Source organism: Trichomycterus rosablanca, chromosome 2 (genome assembly GCF_030014385.1).
Source record: "Trichomycterus rosablanca isolate fTriRos1 chromosome 2, fTriRos1.hap1, whole genome shotgun sequence".
NCBI lineage: Eukaryota > Metazoa > Chordata > Actinopteri > Siluriformes > Trichomycteridae > Trichomycterus > Trichomycterus rosablanca.
Window position 1 is genome coordinate 475,001 of NC_085989.1, and position 16,356 is coordinate 491,356.

The 16,356-nt window shown below is 45.5% G+C and overlaps 1 protein-coding gene across 2 annotated transcripts in view; it reads left to right on the forward strand.

Moving 5' to 3' along the window:
• The window catches only part of stard3 (StAR related lipid transfer domain containing 3), a 16,398-nt gene extending 135 nt beyond the window's left edge, over positions 1-16,263 (forward strand). Inside the window, exons 2-16 of one of the 2 annotated variants that reach the window (XM_063009250.1) lie at positions 2,061-2,182; positions 2,587-2,730; positions 2,861-2,938; positions 3,202-3,279; positions 3,449-3,502; positions 3,836-3,953; positions 9,388-9,489; positions 9,603-9,658; positions 9,798-9,890; positions 10,067-10,129; positions 10,819-10,914; positions 12,198-12,277; positions 12,767-12,871; positions 13,434-13,527; positions 13,838-16,263. In XM_063009250.1, the coding sequence (XP_062865320.1) occupies positions 2,105-2,182; positions 2,587-2,730; positions 2,861-2,938; positions 3,202-3,279; positions 3,449-3,502; positions 3,836-3,953; positions 9,388-9,489; positions 9,603-9,658; positions 9,798-9,890; positions 10,067-10,129; positions 10,819-10,914; positions 12,198-12,277; positions 12,767-12,871; positions 13,434-13,527; positions 13,838-13,933 (1,335 nt within the window). In that variant the 5' untranslated portion in view covers positions 2,061-2,104 and the 3' untranslated portion in view covers positions 13,934-16,263. The other variant, XM_063009249.1, reaches the window with a different exon arrangement.
• The last annotated feature ends 93 nt before the right edge of the window (positions 16,264-16,356 follow it).

A 16,356-nucleotide genomic window follows, 5' to 3' on the forward strand; every position in this document is an offset into this window, starting at 1 on the left:
TATAAGTGTATTAGATGTGTAACTTTTTGTTAAGTTGTAGGCAGCCAGTTTGGTTGTATTGGTCAGCCTGTCAGGCTAGTTATTATTCAGGCTGTACCAGCCGGCGGAGAAGCGCAGATTTATACATCATGTGTAGAGAGCTGCTGTAACGGATATGATTTATAGATCAGCGATTTCTACCAACCTACGTTCAGTGTAAATCTGTACACTTCATGTCTTTAAACTTTGTGTTTGTGAATAAAATAGGGAAAAGCTGATTTATAAACAGCAAATGTGTGTTTTAAAGACTCAAATTGATAGGTAAAAGTTTACAGACACCAGATTAAAGCATAAATCTTAAATAAATGTTATATAAAATATACAAAGACGGATTTAGATTCCAGATTTTAATGCTGCAAATATAAATAATAATTTAATAATCTTCTGATACGGGTTGATCCTGGTTTCATTATAAAAGGCGTATAGATCATGCTAAAGCTGGAGGGGCTTCCTTAAGTTCGCAGGAACACAAAGTGGCACATTCAGCATACCCACTGTGAAGTACGGTGGTGGGAGCATCATAATGTGGAGCTGCTTCTCTCCTGAAGAGAGAACGCTCATGGAGATTTACACGTATTGGGACAGCGGGTCCAGACGGTCTTCTTATCGAAAGAATAAAATCTATATAAATATAAACACACAGTTTAGTACAGAACTCACTGGTGTCAGTTTCACTTCTGTATTTACACTTTAATTCTTTACAGGTTGCGGATTGTAGCTTTAATCTAATGACGGAACCTTTTCAGAAAGGTGAAACGTTAAACCAGCTTCCTCTCTGACTCTCATTATCTGAACTCTTCCTTTTTATATGAGCTGGAGTTTCTGCTTTTCTTTGTGGGATCATAAACACTAAAACCTGTAAAAGAGAACCGAGACTCAGCACCTACACTCCTGTACAAACCTTCTCTTTCTCTTCAGTGACTTGATCTGGGAGAGGAGACTAAAGATGGAAAGATAATTAATAAATAATTATAATTGATGGGCGTTCAGGTGGCTCAGCAGCCCACTCCTGAGATCTGGGGATCCAGGGTTCGAATCTCAGTAGTGCTATTAGCCGGTCGGGCGTCTGCATAGACAGCCTCGTCATTGGGAGCTGCGCTTCACTTGTCCGTGCGCTTTCAGTGCAGGTCCCAAAGCCAAATAGAAATAGGAGTGTTGTACCGTGGTGGCTGCTTCTTTCCACCAGTCAGCGCTGGATCCTCACGGAGAGCCGTATCACGTACAGAGAGCCGTGTTCTGCTCCGAGTTCCTCCACTACTCATACTGGCACTTCAATTAGACTCGAACTCAAGCGCTTTATTGAGCGGGATGCTACAGGGCAAAGCAAAGCGTCTTCAATTAGAACCGAACAAACCAGAACGAGTCCTCGTTACAGTACATCATGAACGCTGGGTCTCTGACGTGTGTGTGTGTGTGTGTGTGTGCAGTAAACAAGCTTGCATCAGAGTTGTGCTAGCGTGGTGCTAGCGTGCTGTTATCTGAGGGAACAAAGAGCAGCGTTGAGTAAAGACCGAGCGCCTGAACACCGAGCAGAACTGAAACACGTGATTCATCCGCTAACACAAACCCCCGCCTGATGAGCGTCAGCGCTCCGAACCGCCGCGTCAGATAAAACACGAGGCAACTAACAGAGTCAAACCGAAAGTCACGACTGAGATTATGAAAGCCGAAAGTGGAAGTTCAGAAGATCGAAGTTCACCACAGAAAGCATTCCTATTGTACTGAGAGTATAAAGCACAAAACCTGGACCCCTGAGCACAAACAATGAGAAGGTCTGATCTAATCTGATCAAGTTTGCTGAGCTCCATCATCACACACAGAGTCACACACGCGGTGCTTCACCTGGCCAGCAGGGGTCGTAATTCCAGCAGTGATGATGAATTCATGCTTGATTCTCTGTGTGTCTGTGCAGGCGCCTGGCCGGTTGATAGCACAGCTAAGATAGACCGGCTCAGATTTCAGCCTGTCGGGCGTGTCGGGTTAATACGGCTCCTCTCATGATGTCACTCTTTTTCTCCCAGAATTCCTCTTGTTTCCTGGACGCGGTTGGTGTTGGTGGTGAGGGATGCCGAGCGGTGTGGAATACGGTGAGCTGGGGGAGAGTCTGCCCGCCATCTCCTCCCTCAACGCCTCGTACTCACAGGTACCCCGCCCGCCGCTCTTCTAACTCGGCGCTAGGGTTAGCATCTAGGGGAATGGTGATCGGGGTTGGAACGGCGCTAACGCCACGCACGGCCACGCCCACTGTTGATAAAACGTGTCTGGACGTCTGTGAGTCTAATCCACAGAAGACAGAAATAGACTTACCATTTGCTGTTACTCTGATCCTACAGTACAGTCACACTTCCTAAATGTCCAGGCTGCGTCCCAAACCCCTCACAGTGCAGCACTTAAGCTCACTATTTAGTACAGCAGAGAGCGATTTGGGACACAGCCGGATCTGACGAGTAATGTAATCAGACTTTTTACCTGTGTGTGTGTGTGTGTGTGTGTGTGTGTGTGTGTGTGTGTGTGTGTGTGTTGATTATGGGTCGGTTATTGATCCAGAACTCGCTGTCCGTCCCCTCGGGTCATTACCTGCCGCTGCCCCCCACCGAGAGGAAGAACATCTCAGACGTACGCAGAACCTTCTGCCTCTTCGTGACCTTTGACCTCCTGTTCGTCTCCCTGCTCTGGATAATCGAGCTGAACGTGAGTCGAGTTCCGATCATCACGGGTTTATTTATTTATTTAATAATAAAATCAATAACATTATATCAGACGTGTTATTATGAGCTCTGATATTACTTATTAGAATTGTGTGTGTGTGTGTGTGTTTCAGATTAATAAAAGTATCTGGTTGAACCTGCAGAAGGAGGTCACCCGCTACAGCTTCAGCGATTCATTTTTTGATATTTTTGTAAGTTTGTGTGTGTGTGTGTGTGTGTGTGTGTGTGTGTGTGTGTGTGTGTGTAAGTGTGTGTGTCTTATTAAGTGTGTGTAAGGATGTGAGTGTGTGTGTGTGTTTAAACACTCGTGTAAGTTAATAAGAGCTTTTATTTATTTATGTTTATTCACACTTTTACACCATCAGCACTGTTACTTAAGATCAACACTAATAATCACGTGTGTGTGTGTGTGTGTGTGTGTGTGTGTGTGTGTGTGTGTGTGTGTGTGTTGCAGCTCTTGGCTTTTTTCAGGTTTCTGTGTTTGCAGATCGCTTACGCTGCTTTCAGACTGAGACACTGGTGGGTCATCGCGGTAAGAGACACACACACACACACACACACACACACACATTCTCACACATATATTCAAACATATTCTCTCACACATATACTAACACATACATTCACACACACACTCACACACACACATATGTACCCACTAATGTATTGTTGTGATTCTGTGTGTGTGTGTGCGTGTGTAGATCACCACCCTGGTAACCAGCGCCTTCCTCATCACCAAAGTCATCATGTCAGACGTGAGTGTTTCTGTGTGTGTCGTGTGGTGTGTGTGATGAGTGTAGTGGGTGTGGGTGTGTAGTAGAAGTGGAAGTGGGAATGTAATGGGAGTGTAGTGGGAATGTAATGGGAGTGTAGTGGGTGTTTAGTGCGAGCTTGGTGGGAGTGTGAGTGTAGTGGGTTTGTTATTGAAGAATGAGAGGCAGGTGAGCTACAGTCAGGAATTGTATACCCACAGAGTGCATATGAAGTATGTAAAGCTGATCAGAGTGTTTTCATCCCCCTGTGTGTGTGTGTATGTGTGTATGTGTATGTGTGTGTGTGTGTGTGTGTGTGTGTGTGTGTGTGTACAGTTACTGACGGAGAACGCGTTCGGTTACGTCCTCCCCATCATCTCCTTCGTCATCGCCTGGTTGGAGACCTGGTTCCTCGACTTCAAAGTTCTCACTCAGGAGGCGGAGGATGAACGAGGTGAGTGTGTGTGTGTGTGAGTGTGTGTGTGTGTGTGTGTGTGTGTGTGTGTGTGTGTGTGTAGCAGTAACTGTGTAATGGAGATGATCTGAGATGATGTGTGCTTGTAAACACACTCAGTCAGTACCTGGATAACCAGTGACCCCATCTCACCAGCGCATTCACACTAAAGGTTCCACTAAACGTCCGTCGTCTGACCCCCCCCCCTTCCCCCCCAGACTAGCACTGGTGCTCTGTGTCAGTAGATGAAGAATAACCAGCTCATGTGTTCGCTCACACATCAGGCACGCGTAGCTCCGCCCAGCCCCAGAGACCGAAGACTGAAATCCACATGAACAGCGTGGCTCCGGGGTCCAGAAGATCTTCTCACCTCATCGACGATCGGCTTATCTAGTCTGATCACGACTAATCTACTCTTAACCAGTTCCACTAACCAATCAGTGCTCTGCGTTCACTTCTAATAACGGGAGGGCACGGCGGGGTAATGCGCTCACGGTGAGTTTCAGTGGTGCCACCTATAGGCCAGACAGGGTGTTAGCTCAGCGTCCTGCACAGAACGCCCACTCAACAGCTCTGGGATGAACTCGTCAAAACAAAATTATTTAATGTCATTCGTTTTTAACGGCGTGTTTAGCATCCAAATCTGTCTGGGCTCCAGTCGCAAGTTGGTTGAGTTCCGTGTGGGCAGAGCCACATTTAGTTCGGGATTTTTACTGCGACCCAGGCAACACAAACGACGCATCAAAACGAAACACAAAACGGTGGCGATCTGGTTCCACTGTGGTTTACAAGATGTAACATAAAGCCTTCACAAGGGGGCGCACGTGTACAAGTTTATTTTGTCTTTATGTGCAGGTTAAAATTTGTTTAATTAATTATTATTTATTGTAATGAAATGAACTTGCTGTACACAAGCACCCCCATGTGGAGGCTTTATGTTAAATCTTGTAAACCAGAGTAGGACCAGATTGTACAGAAGCAGAGAGAGGAAGATGGATTGTGTCACCTGGGTCGCCTAAAGCATCATGAACAAAATGTGGGTTGCTTATAAAAAAGTTAAAAAACCTCAGATTAGGGCAGTGCTCCCCAACCACCGGGCCGTGGACCGGTACCGGTCTGTGGGTCATTTATTACCGGGCCGCACAGAAAGAATAAATGATTAGTGACGCTACAATTCAATTTTCATCACACTTCAGGTGTTATTGTCTCCAATCACCACTAGGTGGGAGTATTGAAAAAGCTCCGGATTCACACTGATCTTCCCTTCTATAGTTCTTCTATTTTAAAGCCCCCGCCGGTCCGTGAAATTATATCTTCTATGAAACCGGTCTCATATGAATCTATAACAGGTTCTTTTTCGGGTGGAGCTGAACCCTGAGATCTGATCCTGGGGTAAAATGACACGTCCACAAAGTTCTGGTTTAGTTTTGTGTTTGACTTCTCTCATCGTAAATCAGACTGAGATTAAAGCGAGACTGAGAGGATGTTCGTGCCGCCAGCGTAACACGATCCTAACCAACACGTGATAACAACCCCATTAAGATTTACTCACCATGAAGAGAGTGGGCGTGGTCAGTACTTGTGATGTCATAACTCATGCGAGTCTCCGGTAAGCGAGAAGAATCAGAAGATCAGAACCTGTAGAGCCGTTACTGCGTGTTCATTTGTTTATAGCGGAAGTATGCGGACGCCTGTTTCACTCGGCGAGTTTGGGTGTTGTAACCACGCCCGCTGCTGACAGGTGTCTAAAATCAGTCCTGTACAGCAGAATCAGAACAAGGTCTGTGAGAATTTGGTTCAGTTCGATTTGAGTTTTGTGGCTGAACACATCTGAGGTTAAACCTTCTCTTAACGGATTGAGCACAGATCCCCACAGACATACTCCAAAGTTGTGTAGAACGCTTTCTGTTAATGAGACAAGAGCGCTAATAATTCAGTAATAATCTAATAATTAATTAATCTAACTAATATAATTCGTGCTTTGGCTCAATAATATAATAAACGTTAATTAATAATTTAATAATTATTAATAACTGAGGTTATTTTGACTAAAATATGATTAAAATAAAATGTGTGTAAATGTAGCTCTAGCGCTCTGTATAAACTTATAAACATCTGGCTTATGTAATAAACTTTTATATTTACATCTATAATTAGTGTTTATTTTAATTTTCTTGTCACGTGTCATCAAACAGAATAATAATATTAAAAATAATAAATAATAATAAATAAATCGTCTAAAGGGGGTAGAAAAATCAAGTTGGAGTCTCTGGCTCGGTGCTGCCGGCCCGGCCGGGCGCTCGGCAGACGTAGTTGGGCGTATGAGGAAGGGAGGGAGGGTTGAATAGGGTATAACGTCTGTGCCGGTACAACAGCGACTCCTGCTGTCTGGTGGAGGTATCACAGTGAGTGGTGGAAGGATACAGAGGGTGTAGCATGTTCCTCCGTACTCACTGAGAACAGGGAACACCGAAAATCCCGTACGGCCTTTACATAAGGGCGAACATAGAACAGGGCTGCATCCCAAACCACACAAGATTGAGTGTTTTGGTACAATAGAACACAGCCGGTGCTTCAGCTGAACTCTACAGAGCAAACACAAGCAAGCAGAAATAAGTTCCATCTAAACAAACACAAACAGTTTACTTTATTATTCCTTTAATGTTTTTATTTTAGACATAATTATTTTATAGAAATAAGATGTAAAATTTGGCGTCATTGATTTTAATTCACGTCATAATTTTTGATTTATTTTGAACAGAAGAAAGTGTAGAACCTCAGTTCATGCAGTAATGAATTGTTTACAGATCACATTATTAATAACAGAATTAATTAGACATTTTTCTAAGTAATTGTAAGCCGTATGCTGCCCCCTGTGGGCTGGGAGGTCTTTCAGCTGCTTATTGATGTTCACGTTTACAAAAATATCACATTCAAATATTAATAAATATAAAGTGACCTCTGTACACGTCGAGCTGTGATTACTCCATGATCAGATGGATGATTTTATTGATTAGAACAATGATAATATAAAATCAAGCCACCTCAGGTTTTTACTCTGGAGGTTCAAATCAAGTCTTGATAGGTATCAGAGCTCTGATTCGGACAGCAGAACTCGGTGACGGTGGACAGAAGACGCTGAAGGACGAGGGTTTAGGTCCACGCCTCACTCGGCCCCGCCCACCCTGACCCATCAAACAAAGGAGGCTTTGATGTGACGTCACCACTGAAGAAACCACTGATTTAAACCCAGAGGAACGAGGAGGAGGGAACAGAGGGAGCATTGAGAGCGACGGCCTGCTGACATTCACACACACACACTCGGTCACACACACTCGGTCACACACACTCGGTCACACACGCACACACTCGGTCACACACACTCGGTCACACACACTCGGTCACACACACTCGGTCACACACGCACACACTCGGTCACACACACTCGGTCACACACACTCGGTCACACACACACACACACTCGGTCACACACACACACACACACTCGGTCACACACACTCGGTCACACACACTCGGTCACACACGCACACACTCGGTCACACACACACACACACTCGGTCACACACACACACACACTCGGTCACACACACTCGCACACTCGGTCACACACACTCGGTCACACACACTCGGTCACACACACTCGGTCACACACGCACACACTCGGTCACACACACTCGGTCACACACACTCGGTCACACACGCACACACTCGGTCACACACACACACACACTCGGTCACTCGGTCACACACACACACACACTCGGTCACACACACTCGGTCACACACACTCGGTCACACACACTCGGTCACACACGCACACACTCGGTCACACACACACACACACTCGGTCACTCGGTCACACACACACACACACTCGGTCACACACACTCGGTCACACACACTCGGTCACACACACTCGGTCACACACACTCGGTCACACACGCACACACTCGGTCACACACACACACACACTCGGTCACTCGGTCACACACACACACACACTCGGTCACACACACTCGGTCACACACACTCGGTCACACACACTCGGTCACACACACTCGGACGCTCGTACAGACCTGTGTAAAATATTAAAAGAATTGCTGCGTTTTCAGTCCTGCTGTACTCGACCCTTTATCATCACTCTTCTGAAGTAGCTTTCCACAAGATTTCTGAGTGTCTGTGGGAATTTGTGCCTGTGGCATTTGTCCGGTCAGGAATTGATTCAGAAAGAAGGTCTGTCTCACCGTCAACCATCCGATTCATCCTACCAGTGTTCAGTAGTGTTAAGGTGTTCAGTTGATCCTGTACAGCTGTGGGTGTGGTTATAACTCTTGTTTAATTATTAAGCTGGGTGTCTATATTAACTAATGAGCTTCAGCATCATTAGCAACTATTACAGCTGATAACGGCGTTAATAGAGCTCGCCTGACTACCACCAAAATAATCAAGTACTGACTGTTACAGAGTCTAGGGAGTGTTATTGAGTGTAGTGTTAGCAGGTATAGTATTACAGAGTATTGTGAGTGTTACTTATTATCCTCTGTTACTGAGTGCGGTGTTACTCAATGTAGTTTTACATTTTCAACATTTAGCAGAAGCTTTTATCCAAAGCGATTTGCATTACAGTGACAGTATACAGTCTGAGCAATTGAGGTTTAAGGGCCTTGCTCAAGGGCCCAACAGCAGCAACCTGGAAGTGGTAGGGCTTGAACCAGCGACCTTCTGGTTACTAGTCCAGTACCTTAACCACTAGGTTACGGCTTGCCTAGTTTTACAGAATATAGTATAGTGTTACAGAGTATAGTGAGTGTTACAGAGTGTAATGTCACCGGGTATAGTGTTTGTTTGTTTGTTTATTAGGATTTTAACGTCATGTTTTTACACTTGGGTTACATTCATGACAGGAACGGTACAGTAGTTACTCATTACACAAGATTCTTTGGTTCACAAGGTTATATCAAACACAGTCCTGGACAATTTAGTATCTTCAATTCACCTCACTTGCACGTCTTTGGACTGTGGGAGGAAACCGGAGCACCCGGAGTAAACCCACGCAGACACGGGGAGAACATGCAAACTCCACACAGAAAGGACCCGGACCGCCCCGCCTGGGGTTCGAACCCAGGACCTTCTTGCTGTGAGGCGACGGTGCTACCCGTTAGCCACCGTGCCGCCCCGGGTATAGTGTACAGTGCTACCAAATATTGTGCTATAGTGTTACTGAGTGTAGTATATAGTGTTACCGAATATAATGTTACCAGATATACTGTAACTGATTATCCTAAGTGATACAGAGTGTAGTGGGGGTAACAGAGTATAGTAAGTGTACTGAGTGTTACTAAGTATATAGTGTACAGTGTTACAGAGTATAGTAAGTACAGTAATGAGTAACAATGCGTGTGTGTGTGTGCAGTGTATTTAGCGGCGGTGAACGCGGCGTGCGAGAGCGCTCGACTGATTTATCCCAGAGCTTTATCGGACGGTCAGTTTTATTCACCGCCGGAGTCACTCGCAGGTAACATCACTTCCTGTTCACATCACTTCCTGTTTCTTCTTACTCACTGATTCCAGCGGGAGGGAAACGGAGGAAAGAAAACAGATTTATTTATTATATTTTTGTGTTTTCAGGTTCTGATGAGGATCCAGATGAAGAAGGTCTGGGCAGGAAAGCCGTGACAGCTCAGGTTCTCCTTTATTAACTTTATTTCACATTTTATAAACATTAACATGCAGAAAAGTATAAACATTAATAATATAAATAATACATGAAAATATATAAAAAATATACCAATCGTTTTCCTTTCATCTGTCACCGTGGGTCAGGAGAAGGAGCTGGTGCGACAGGGGCAAGAGGCGATGGGCGTGGTGGAGCAGATCATCACCCAGGAGGAGAACTGGAAATTTGAGAAGAATAACGTGAGTGTTTAAACATGTTATCATTATATATTTATTTATTTATTATTAATACACACACCGAGCACTTTATTAGGAACACAGAACTGGGACGTCCATTTATTGTTGTTTTTTGTACTGTGTGTGTGTGTGTGTGTGTGTGTGTGTGTGTGTGTGTGTGTGTGTGTGTGTGTGTGTAGGATATCGGTGACTGTGTTTACACATTAGACGTTCCTTTTTGTGGAAAAGTCTTCATCCTGAAGGTAACGTTCCTCTCTCGTTCCTCTCTCGTTAATCTTGTTCCCCTCTTTATGCACCCATGTTCCTCTTGGTTAGCAGTGGTTTCCTTGTTGCTACGCTACCACCGTTCCCAGTTTTGGATGAGGTACTTTAGTGCTTCATGATGACATGAGAGCCCTTGGAGAATGTATTTTTAGGCCAGACACTCCTGGGTAGATTCAGCAATGATCCAAGTTTACATTATTCTGATGTAATGGCTCTCACTGTGGTTCAGTAAAGGCCCAGAGATTTAGAACCACAAGCGACAAGCGGCTGATTGTACCTGGAGTTTTATGGGACGTTGCCGCCTGATGCGTTATAATTTTCTTTAGAAACACAGTCCCACATCCTCTCTCAGACACGCCCTGTCGCGCGTGAGAGCCGGACGAGACTGCTCGAGCGCCCCCTGGAGGTGGGCGAGTGTGTTACTGCTGCTGCGCCGCTCCAGTCGTGCGTTTACTTTCTTTTATCAGAGTGCAGTTTAGCCTCGTGAGCCACATGCCAACACTAGTGTTTACAAGGTTGCTATGGTAACAGTGTGCACATTGGCCAGCATCGTTATTACATTTAATTTTAATCTGTTCTTTAACAGAAATATTGATGATAGGGGTTTGATTGTGTGTGTGTGTGTGTGTGTGTGTGTGTGTGTGTGTGTGTGTGTGTGTGTGTGCAGGCGTTACTCCAGTGCTCTCCTGAGCTGGTGTATCAGGAGGTGATTCTGCAGCCGGAGAAGATGGTCCAGTGGAACAAAACCGTCTCACAGTGTCAGGTACCGAACCGCCACACCTACACCTCACTCCACACTCTAGAGCAGGGGTGTCAAACTCACGGCCCGCGGGCCAGATCCGGCCCGCCACGTCATGTTATGTGGCCCGCGAGAGCTTAAACGACTGTACGATTGTTGTGATGGTTCGAGTCGTTACAGAGACGCGCTTATAATTTAACGGGACTCCGGCGCCTTTAAACGGGAACCGGTGACATCGTAGTCATGGCAACTAACTTTGACCTTCGCTGAGAAGCCATGTGACTTTTACGGCAAAAGAACGCGGGTAGTAATGTAAACGATAATAATAAATATAAATAATCATCTTGCAGTATAATACAGAAGCATCGTCTGTAAGTCGTGGCGTTTATATTCTCAGTTGTTTGTAAATGTTTAGTGAGTATATCACAGCGTTTTAGTTACAAATTTACCGTCATTAAATACAATCGTTACCGTTACTATAGCAATTAGTATCTTTACACAAAATGCGAACTCGTTAGCGCTATTTTACGTTTGGTTAAATCTCATATTGTACCAGATGTAACACTGAATTACAGCTGTGTGATTTTACTGTATTAAGTTCTTTATTGTTTTTATTGTTTGTATTTTTACTTCATTCTGGTGCACACAGTGTATCACACAGCTGGGAAGCAAATAAACCGACTGTATTCTGAAGGGAGCTGTCTGTCTGTCTGTCTGTCTGTCTAGCTGAGAAAGGGGGATAAACTATTAGTGAGGGCAGAATGATTGTCTTAAAATACCCTGTAAAATCCCTTGACACCCCTGCTCTAGATGTTCAGCTGCAGCAGGTCCGATCAGCATAAAGACCTGAGGGACTTTGATCAGGACCAGGTCGATATGATCTTCAGTATCTCCTAAACGGTGAGGCGGGCGTGGTGAGTCCCACCCACGGCGGTGAATGTGGCACCGCACACAGAGAACCCAACCCTTCTGTAGCAGTCAGAGTCCCCGTGCAGCTCTGATGGCGTGTTTTGGGGGTGGTTCTAATGTTTTGGCTCTTCATGACACCGTTTGACCACACAGTAGGAACCTGAACCCTATCTTTCTGTCCCTCGGGCACCGATTGTGTCTGTAGAGCTCACGACCAGGCTGGTGGCACCGGACAGGCTCGGGTTCCAGGGTGTCGTGCTGTGTATTTCTCTTTTGTTTCTCTGTGATGAAATGTACTGATGGATCAGCCGTTCTGCCCGTGTTTCCTGGTGGAAGTGGACCCGCCGTGACCCTGACCAGGATAACAATAAACTCACGATGTTCCTCTCTGACTGTAGATCCTACAGAGGGTGGATGATAACACCATGGTATCGTACGACGTGTCCTCAGGAGCGGCCGGCGGAGTCGTATCAGCCAGGTACCGGTATATAAAATAAGCTACAGTGTATAGTCAAAAGTATTTGGACGCCTGATCGTGAGCACAGTGGACGCTCTGTTCCAAAAACCTCTGTATGACCTTTCCAGCTGGAACAGCAGCCGCTCCTCTGAGAAGCTTCTTACGAGACTTCTGTTCATGTGTGGGAATTTGTGCCCATTGCATGTGTACGGCTGGTTGCTGTCCTGCACAGAGCCCTGAGCTCAGCACCGCCCAACAGCTCTGGGATGAACCGGAATCATCCTGTTAATAACCTTTTAGCCCTGACTCACAGTCGATGTTCCGATTCATCCCAGAGCTGTTCAGTTGGGTTAAAGTCACGGCTCTAAGCGAATCTTATTGATTCTATCCGCCTGTTAGTGATGGGCGTGGCTGAAGCGTTAAATCTCGGTGATAACGAGCGGCGTCCACATACTTTTGCACGCGTACGTTTCCGAGCTGTGTGTGTGAACCTTGTGTTTGATCTCTCAGGGATTTCGTGAACGTTCGGAGAGTGGAGCGCAGGCGGGACCGCTACATTTCGGCTGGCATGGCCACGCTGCACAGTGCCAAACCCCCTCACCCACGATACGTCAGGTACCATCATCATCATCATCATCATCATCTTCATCCATACTGACTCTGAACCAGTACAGACCGAGCTATTAAGGGATAGGGGCCTTGCTTAAGGGCCCAACTACACACATAAAAACATACACAACATGACTAATAGTATGTGGACACCCAAAGCAGGTCCACGTTTATTTTTTTACTATTTAATTTCTGCATTTCCTCCCTTTTTCTCCCAGTTTAGTCGTAGCCGGTTCCTCTCCCTCTGCTGGAGACCCCGATGGTGTACGAGGAGGGTATATTCTCCTGACACGCCCTCCCTCCGACACATCCCTTCTTATCCCACCGTACTTCAATGGATTGGTGTGTGAGGTCGGTCTCACACATGGAGAGTCACGCCCAGCGGCAAAGACCCCGCCCACTTTTTATTCCCGTCTGTTCCCACCCAGCAGACTAGTGGACGATTGCGCCCTCTAGGGGGCGCCCAGCTGACCGGTAGCACAGCCTGAATATTCTTGCTTGTGATTGTTTTCATTGTAACCGTGTGTGTGTGTGTGTGTGTGTGTGTGTGTGTGTGTGTGTGTTGCAGAGGAGAGAACGGTCCCGGTGGGTTCGTGGTCCTCAAGTCCTCCACCAACCCCTCCATCTGCACCTTCATCTGGGTTCTCAACACCGACCTGAAGGTTCACTTTTATTTGTATTATTTACTGATTAGCATAACAACGTGAGCGTCAGTGATAAACTAAACACGTCTGGAATCGCTCTAGCCGCCGCGCTAATGACCTGCCGAGTGTTTTATTTAGCATTGAGCTGCTGTAGCGTCACATTAGAACCCGATCGCTTCTGATTGGCCCCCAGACGTGGCTCCAAAAATCTGTTTAAGCTCCGAGTGGCTAAGAAACAATCGCTGGTCTGTAGCGCGTATCAGCGAGCACTAAAGAACGTGTGTGTGTGTGTGTGTGTGTGTGTGTGTGTGTGTTGTGATTTGATCAGGGCCGCCTGCCGCGTTACCTGATCCAGCAGTCTCTGGCGGCCACCATGTTCGAGTTCATGTCGCACCTACGTCAGCGCATCGCTTCGTTCCGCTGATCCACCCGAGCGCCGGCGGTTCTTCACTCTGAAGCTCTGCTGCCCCCCTCAGGCCGGGAGGAGGTATTACACACCGACACTGACGGACTGTGGAGGAACAAAACTGTGAACTCTGGAGCTGTGACGGACACGACGTTCTGATTTCTCCTCTCCTCTCACCTCACACGTCTTTTATTTTATTATTATTATTATTATTATTATTATTATTATTATTGATCATGATTCTGAGGTGGATGTTCTGTAGCGAGGCTCCTCACTCGCTCTGTTCTTTATTCCTCTTTGTTTGGATCGTTTTCTTTATTTTATTTGCCTTATTAAGAACGTTTCGACATTCCCCAGCGGAGCCACGTGTTCATCTCCTCACCCCATCCAGATGTTTAGGGTAATCCTGTCGTTTTCTTGCTCCTTGAGGGTCGTCTGGATGTCAGACTGTCCGGTTTAATAGGAATAGATTATGCAAGGATGAAAGGACCCGTACTGTTCTATACTGTCCCAATACCTCTGATATAGGGGTGTAAGGATTGATCCCCTCTCACCGAGACCTCCGAACTACATTTCCCATCATGCCGAGCGAGATGTGAATGTAGAAACGGTGCCTTATGCTTCATGTTTACGAGTCTTTGTTTTTCATTACGGATAATACAGAATATGAGTGTGTGTGAGAGAGAGTGTGTGTATATGAGTGTGTGTATGGGTGTGTAATTATGAGTGTGTTTGAGTGTGTATGAGTGTGTTTCTGAGTGTAAGAGTGTGTGTATGAGTGTATGAGTGTGTGTATATGAGTGTGTGTGAGTGTGTGTTTATGAGTGTGTTTGAGTGTGTGTATATGAGTGTGTGTATGAGTGTGTGTTTCTGAGTGTGAGTGTGTGTGTGAGTGTGTGTATATGAGTGTGTGTGTAAGAGTGTGTGTATGAGTGTGTGTGTATGAGTATGAGTGTGTGTATATGAGTGTGTGTATGAGTGTGTGTATATGAGTGTGTGTGAGTGTGTGTATATGAGTGTGTGTGTAAGAGTGTGTGTATGAGTGTGTGTATGAGTATGAGTGTGTGTATATGAGTGTGTGTAAGAGTGTGTGTATGAGTGTGTGTGTATGAGTGTGTGTATGAGTATGAATGTGTGTATATGAGTGTGTGTATGAGTGTGTGTATGAGTGTGTGTTTCTGAGTGTGAGTGTGTGTGTGAGTGTGTGTGTGAGTGTGTGTATATGAGTGTGTGTATATGAGTGTGTGTGTAAGAGTGTGTGTGTGTGTGATTCTGATATCCATCACCTCAGCTTCTAGTTGTTCCTTATACGAGTTATAAACAACATGACTGATCATCTATACTACCAAATCATCCTGGTCAGGGTCACAGTGGGTCCGGTTTTGCCTGAATCACAGGGTTTGATGTAGTAACACATTCCAACAAGAACCAATCATGTCTGTATGTGGATGCCTGACCGGTCGACAGCATCGGAAACGATTAGTGTGTGCAGTTCTGTCCAGTTCGGACCCTGAAATGTTTTACACTGACATGAAGCGTTAAATCATCATGTTTCTTTACCACGTCGTAACCCAGGACTGACCGTAACCTGACCTTAATCACCCTGATCTAACAGTAGGTCTGGGTTCAGTAAAAGTTTGGACGCCCCCCTGCTCAGAACAGGAACTAAGCGAGAACAAACACACTCATCGTATTTAACATTTAATAATCATAAAACACAAAACCACAAACTGCTGACATCTACAGATCTGAGTTTAAATCTCAGCTCTGCTATCGACTGACGGGGCGCCCACACAGACGGGATTATCTGTGTGTAAGTGTGGGTGGGTGAAATGGATTCCTAATAACTGCTTCTGGTGGCCTCTGCTGGCTGACTGAGGTACTGCACACAGATGGTGAATAACAGAGAGCAGTGCGTGACTCAGGAGTGCAGGTCTGTAGCAGTACAGAGGAAGCACAGTGCAAAAGGGTAACTGGATATGACTAAATTGGGGAAGAATGTATAAAAGTGCCCCCCTTTAAATATACTGATGTAAAAATCATAAACAAACATGAATGTAGAATGGTAGGGAATGCCCCCCCCCAGATGGGTGTCCAAACTTTTGCTGATCCTGTGCTGCAGTGTATTTTGTATGTTGATGTTTTCGTGTTTTATACTGACGCCGGACATGATTTTTATTTCTTTGTTGTTGTTTTATTTTATTCTGATTGAACTGAAGCGGAACGTTTTATTTGTTCTGGAATCAGTCGATCGGATCCTGAACACGTCATTACAAACATGTTTATATAATAACAGAACGAAAGCTTGTACTCGACTGCGTCGCTAATAAAACGTTCCGACCCCCTGATCTGGTCTCTTAATCTTATTTACAAACACTTGAGTGAGTGAGAATCCCAACAACACTGCTGCACCTAATGCAAACACCCTGTGTTCTAGTCTG